The 7016-nt window shown below is 39.9% G+C and overlaps 3 protein-coding genes across 3 annotated transcripts in view; 2 read left to right on the forward strand and 1 right to left on the reverse strand.

Moving 5' to 3' along the window:
- The window catches only part of LOC106875093 (histone H2A), a 6725-nt gene extending 3166 nt beyond the window's left edge, over positions 1 to 3559 (reverse strand). The window contains exons 1-2 of the mRNA XM_014923072.2: positions 3350 to 3559; positions 2428 to 2756 (exon numbers count right to left, since the gene is read on the reverse strand). Coding sequence (XP_014778558.2) covers positions 2428 to 2756; positions 3350 to 3559 — 539 coding nt within the window. The remainder of the gene's footprint in view (positions 1 to 2427; positions 2757 to 3349) is intronic.
- Positions 3560 to 4283: 724 nt separating this feature from the next.
- LOC106875104 (histone H2B, gonadal) lies at positions 4284 to 4805 on the forward strand. Its single transcript, XM_014923085.2, has one exon. The coding sequence runs from the start codon at positions 4330 to 4332 to the stop codon at positions 4705 to 4707; it is 378 nt and encodes a 125-aa protein (XP_014778571.1). The 5' UTR covers positions 4284 to 4329; the 3' UTR covers positions 4708 to 4805.
- Positions 4806 to 6629: 1824 nt separating this feature from the next.
- LOC106875094 (histone H2A) lies at positions 6630 to 7012 on the forward strand (the record flags this gene model as incomplete). Its single annotated transcript, XM_014923073.2, has 1 exon — positions 6630 to 7012. A coding segment is annotated over exon 1 (303 nt), but the record flags the coding sequence as incomplete, so codon positions are not given.
- Between the last annotated feature and the right edge of the window lie 4 nt (positions 7013 to 7016).

The following is a 7016-nucleotide window of genomic DNA, read 5'->3' on the forward strand; positions in this document are numbered from 1 at the left end:
TATATATATATATATATATATATATATATATATATATATATGCATAACTACAGATTCCTGCCCCACCGACTTTGGATGAACATAACTTTCAGAAAAATGAATATTTTTTAATGAAATTTTCTACGAATATGTATTATATCATGTAGATTCCGAATATGCAAAACTTTGGGGGGAGAATGTTTTAGGAAATTCACCAGCGTCCGCTTCAATTCGTCTTAACTTTCATGAAAATAGATATTTTTTAATGAAATTTTCTACAAATATACCTCGGACTATGTAGATTACGTGAACATAGGAATTTGGGGAGAAAACAATTGGGGGTTACTTTTGAGGACCGTTCCCCACTTGGGGGTGTTTCGGAACAAGTCGTCCATATTTGTTTCTTTTTCTCCATTTTGTGCATCCGTAGATGGCGGGGCCGGAATCTGTAGTTATGCCCAGATATCTATACAAACCTTAATGCATTTACTAATACATCCATACACACCAATATCCTGCTATATGCCTTTTATACATCCAATACTCACACATATGTACACTTATGCTCATAAATAATGATTATATACTGGTCTGAAGGCATATACGCCCATATAAGTAGACATAAGTATATATATATATACATTATAAAAATTATAAAAAAATTATAAAAATTATTTCTAGAATTATTTAAAAAATTATAAAAGAAATAAAAAACTATCTTTTAAAATTAAAAAATCATTAAAATTATAAAGATTATAAAAAATTTGTAAAAATTATGAAGAATTTGTATACATATGATTAGTGGATAGTATAAATGATACTTAGGTATATATTCGTCATCATCATCGTTTAACGTCCGCTTTCCATGCTAGCATGGGTTGGACGATTTGACTGAGAACTGGCAAACCAGATGGCTTCACCAGGCTCCAATCTCTGATCTGGCATAGTTTCTACACCTGGGTGCCCTTCCTAACGCCAACCACTCCGAGAGTGTAGTGGGTGCTTTTACGTGCCACCGGCACGAAGGCCAGTCAGGCGGTACTAGCAACGACCACACTCAAATGGAGTATTTTACGTGCCACCTGCACAGGAGCCAGTCCAGCGGCACTGGCAACGACCTCGCTCGAATGTTTTTTCGCGTGCCAGCAAGGCGACGCTGGTAACGATCATGCCTCAAATGGTGATTTTTATTGCCTCGGTGAGGCCAAATTCACTTGCACAGAATAGTTTGTGTTAAGTAACATCTTTGCATTTCGATAGAGATAGGACTGGAGTAACATGGGTGTGTCATCGATGAGGTTGTGAACTGCAACGAAAGGATTCCTACAAGCCAGCTGATTGATTTAATTGGTCGACTGGTAATAATAAAAAGGAGATAGAAGAATCCTGGCCAAATGACAATTCTTAAAGACATTTTCAAAGAAATGATATAAGGGAGGGAACTCGTGAGAACCTGCTCCCATTATAAGAAGCAGTAAATTTTAATTTTTCGTCTTCGAGATTTATTTTTGAAGTGTTTTCAAAAGTAAACATTTGCAATCAGATGTTTACAGACGAGAGACGTGAATATTTCAATTTCTTTTGGCTTACCAATTAAGATATTAATTCTTTGCTGTCGTTCAAGCGGCCTGTGTTCAACTATCTCCAAAGAGTTTGTTTCGGCTCACTTCATCAAATGTTTTCCAAATAGATTGTTGTTCTGTTCATTGAGTTATAAACAGTAGCAAGATTACAAATTTGTAATGTATACAATAACTTGCAAACTGGTGGAGAAATGGCGTCATCGGTTTTTGATAAATTATGGGAAATCGATTCCATACTCCCTTACCAAACTAGCCAATTGTTAACTATCACCCAAAAGTAACCTGACAATCAATCGTTTTTGGTCTCAGATCTGTCACTGGTTGTTCGTTGATTTCCTTAAAAAAAATTTTTTATTTATTTTTGTTAAAGTGGATGAAACGCGCACGCGCATTGACTTTCATGTTCATTACTTGAATAGTGAAGCACTCGCAATGTATGTGGGTGTTCGTGTTGTGTGTGTGAGCGTATTCAGCTCTATGTATTCGTATACACTCACACATTTGCACAATGGATGCATGTACGTGTATATGAAAGATAATGGATGGGCGAAGGGGAGGTTGAGGTGGGCATTTTAAATTTCGAAAAAAAAGTTCCAAACTTTTAATTGGGGGAGGTGAAATTTGAAAAGATTCTTTTTTTCTTTCGTATTGCATATTCGTAATCTGCGACATTTAAAACGTAGGAATCCGGAAAAAAATTTTTTTAAATGCATTTTTCCAGGAGAGGTGCTAAACTACATTAGCCCCAAATATTCTTCATATGAAAAAAATCGCAATGAAGAAATCGAAAGAAAACAATATGCAAAGTGTGAGAGACCCTGGAAAGGGCCGTTGATAAAGACAAAATGCCTCCGTATTAATTTACTTGGTTGCCTTCTGAGTCTTCCTGGGGAGAAGGACAGCCTGGATGTTGGGAAGGACACCGCCCTGGGCGATGATCACTCCAGACAAAAGCTTGTTCAATTCTTCGTCGTTACGGATGGCCAACTGCAAGTGACGGGGAATAATTCTTGATTTCTTGTTGTCTCTGGCAGCATTTCCTGCCAATTCCAACACCTCGGCAGCCAAATATTCCATCACAACGGCCAAGTAGACTGGGGCCCCGGCACCAACACGTTGAGCATAGTTTCCCTTACGGAGAAGACGGTGGATACGACCGACGGGGAACTGAAGCCCGGCACGGGATGAGCGGGTCTTGGGTTGGCAAGAAAGTAATTTCGTTTTTTTAGTGTGAAATAAATCATTTTTTTTTTCATACAAAGAGTGAACTTTAATCAATTATATATTTCCATTTTGTTCGATGACCTTTTGCCATCTTTCTGGCAACCTCATGATTTCGCGCTCTGGTCCTTTTCAGCCAAAATCCGAAGTGCGATTTCAGGTCATCATCATTATTGAAAGTTTTACCATTCTAAGAATTTTGCAAACTTCGAAATAAATGGTAATCTGATGGTGCAAGGTCAGGGCTATATAGTGGATGTGATATCACTTCACAACCAAGCTCCAATAATTTTTCACGAGTTAGCAAAGACCTGTATGGTCTTGCGTTGTCATGGAAGAACACGATTCCTTTACCATTTGTCAATTCTGGCCGTTTTACTTTGCTTCCTCCAGTTTCATTAGTTGTTGATGTAAACTTTTGAATTGACCGTTTGGTTCCTTGGAATCAACTCAAAATACACAGCTAGGAAGTCCCTTAAGGGCTCCCCGCGCTCAAGCGTACCGCTCTCCCCAAACAACTGAGCAAAATGCTGGTGAAAAGCCTTTCGCATCTCCTGTCCATAGACCTTGCGACCCTGTTTGTTAGTTAAAGACTTAATACAGGACTTTTTGCCCTTCTGACTCTCTACATGACGAGCCCATCTGGCTACGTTAATACCTTCTCGTTTCCCAGCGCGTACCTTAGCTCTAATTCGGCATCTTTCATGTTTGACAATGAGGTGACGGTACAAGACTGTTCTCGCCGCCAACACTCTAGGCACGGAGCCAGATTCCATTGCCTCATCTAGGCTCTTAACTAAGTCACCCTCTATTCTAGTCCTATCTAAACTTAGCTGCTTGCTAAATCTAATGAACTCAAGACGGATGGCTCTCTTGAGGACTAGACACCATCTATTATTAATGATGGTGCCACATAACGCCCTCTGAACTAACTCCTTAATCCGGGTACGGAAAGCATCAAAAGCCAAAATAGACTTGTTCATTTTCCAATACCCGGGTCCCTGTCTATAACACTTTCTACCTGTACCTCACACGTCACAAGTTTGTGATCCGCGTAAGGCACAATACAATTAAGGCTATGCTTATCTCTTTCCTTAACGAATATTCTGTCTATATACGATCTGAGTGAGCCGTCGTTGTTACTCCACGTCCACTGTGGAACGCTCGGCTCACCCAGTTGGTAGCGGTTTGCTAGATTATAGCTGTCTAGTAAGACCCTTGTGGCATGGATTCCCTTTTCAATTGGTAGAGCCTACACTATCGATGCGCGCAGGATAGTGTTGAAGTCCCATAACAAAACTACCGTTTTCGGTGTGTAAGGCATAATACAACTTAAGGATTCACAAGTTAGTAGGCTCCAGCAGTCAACAGCTGCTTAAGCGAAAACGAGCAGGCTTATGTCACGTGATTAGGCTGCTGTCAAAGTCCACCAATGAAATTGAAAGGCGCGCAACGTCAGCCAGTTGCTCCGCTGAGCCTACTTGTCAACTATAAATAGAGTAGGCAAGGAGTTGGACAGTTAATTCACTTCTGTGTAACTGACGCAATGCCACCAGCACCAGCAACTGCTTCGAAAGGAGCCAAGAAGGCCTCCAAGGCCAAGGCCACTCGCCCTGCCGGAGACAAGAAACGAAAGAGGAAGAGGAAGGAAAGTTATTCCATCTACATCTACAAAGTAATGAAACAAGTCCACCCCGACACTGGCATCTCCAGCAAAGCTATGTCCATCATGAACAGTTTCGTCAACGATCTGTTCGAAAGAATAGCTTCTGAAGCCAGCCGTTTGGCTCACTACAACAAACGTTCAACCATCAGTAGCCGTGAGGTTCAGACTGCTGTCCGTCTTCTCCTCCCTGGTGAGTTGGCCAAGCACGCAGTCTCTGAGGGTACCAAGGCTGTCACCAAGTACACCAGCAGCAAGTAAATCTACTTAGAACTTGCTCAGAATAACGGTCCTTTTCAGGACCACCCATATTCTCATGATTGTTACTTTCGACTTTCTATTGATTTGCGATTTTACTTTTGATTTCACCATCACTGACTTCCGATCATCTTGCAATGCCACATTTGCCATAATGCATGCTAGGACTCGTTTAAAATACACCCAGTTGTTTTCTCCACTTTCTGAAATGGATATTTAACATGCATTTCAGATGTTTACAAAGAAAAATAGTGAATTTAGATTTTACCCCCACATTCATTGTATCGTAACTTGCATAACACCTTTCACCCGGAAGAATTCTTTCAGTTAACGTCTTCGAAATCCACTTAGAACTTTGGTGATTTGGAAGGAATCTTGGTACTTTTTAGTACCGGAATTCTAATCATGCAGCCAACAAAAATTAATTCTAAAGTTTTTATATTTTTCCCCATCACCACGAAATCCTCAGATTTCGGACAAATCAGGAACAAAGGAAATGGAGTACCGTTCGAATGGGGGCAATTTGGGACACCCTAACCCTATGCCTACCAAAACGATCGCTTGTCCCAAATTACCCCTCGAAATTAGAATTACGGGGGTTGGCGGAATTCTGGTTTTAAGCACCAGAATTTGAATTTTCAGAAAAATGTATCCGAACACTAACAAAGAAATTCACACGACTATGAAAAATATTTTTTAACAGTCCGGATGCTTTGCTTAAATCTCAACAATAGACCATTAAATGTGTTTATGAGGAGAAAGTGACAAAGAAACGAAAAGGGTATCACAGCTAAATAGATCTATCACGATCCGAGCTTTGCCCTCGTAACTTTTAGGAAAATGTTTTTTTTTTTCAATGAAATTTTATAGAAATACTTTTCAAACGGCAAATATTAGGATTATAAAGAAATTTGTGTGAAAAATCTTTTCCAATGGAGTGGGGAGGGGACTTCGGAAAATACACAAAATCCGAGTTCTTCCCTCATAACTAAATGTGTGTGTATATATATATATATATAGAGAGAGAGAGAGAGAGAGAAAGAAAGTAATAACGACGAAGGGTTAAAAAAGCGTAAAAATGGTAGAGATGGACTGTATGTAATCTGAACCTTTCCCCCCTTGTTTTATTTTATTTTTTTTTTACGGAATCCCACGTTTTAGGCTATGGAGATTCCGATTCTGAAAAAATTTTCAAAATTTCGATTCCCCCCCCCCCAGTTTTTATATAGATCCACAGGGTAAACCTAACCCTAACACTAGTTTTGTGAGATTTGGCTGTTATTTCTAGCATGTAAATAGCCTGCTTGGTGGGGGGGGGAATTGAAATTTTTCAAAAAATTTTTTTTCAGAATCGGAATCTCCATAGCCTAAAACGTGGGATTCCGTAAAAAAAAATTAATAAATAAGGGGGGGAAAGGTTCAGATTACATATGGTCCATCTCTACCGTAAAAATAATTGAAAATGAAACAAAATCGAAGGCAAAACATTAAAAATTATTGAAAGTGGGTAATCATATGAATTATGTGTAGAGCACAAATTCCCCAAAAATAAAGTTATGAAAGGTTATAATGGGGTGCTTAAACCAGAATTCCGCCTGGCAGTTTGCCCCTGACTGGATTTAAGGTCGAATTGAAAGGCGGTAACTAAGTACCAGCAACAGATGATTACATTTGCGAGGTAAATTTTTGTTAAGACCTAGTTAGTGGGGGAGGGGTCCGCAACAGGCATTTTGTGGACGAATTGAAATAGCATTTTTCTCCCTCGTTCTTTCATTCATCACTTCCGGATCTGCTTCCTATTTACAAGTTGACGCAAACGGCGATTTTTAAGTTGGCGCCTTGTAATTTCATTGGTCAAAATTGAAGAAAATATCTGAGTCACATGATAATTATACCAACTCTACCTAATTAGCAGCTGGAGCCTACTAAGGCTTATTTAAAGTCAAATAGACTTTATTGGATTATCATTTTGCTGTTCATTGCCTAACTGTTGAAGTATTTTATAATGTCTGGCCGTGGTAAAGGAGGTAAAGCGAAAGGAAAGAGCAAGACCCGCTCATCCCGTGCCGGGCTACAATTCCCCGTCGGTCGTATCCACCGTCTTCTCCGTAAGGGAAACTATGCTCAACGTGTTGGTGCCGGGGCCCCAGTCTACTTGGCCGCTGTGATGGAATATTTGGCTGCCGAGGTGTTGGAATTGGCAGGAAATGCTGCCAGAGACAACAAGAAATCAAGAATTATTCCCCGTCACTTGCAGTTGGCCATCCGTAACGACGAAGAATTGAACAAGCTTTTGTCTGGAGTGACCATCG

The sequence above is a fragment of the Octopus bimaculoides genome, chromosome 10, assembly GCF_001194135.2.
Source record: "Octopus bimaculoides isolate UCB-OBI-ISO-001 chromosome 10, ASM119413v2, whole genome shotgun sequence".
In the NCBI taxonomy this organism is placed as follows: Eukaryota; Metazoa; Mollusca; class Cephalopoda; order Octopoda; family Octopodidae; genus Octopus; species Octopus bimaculoides.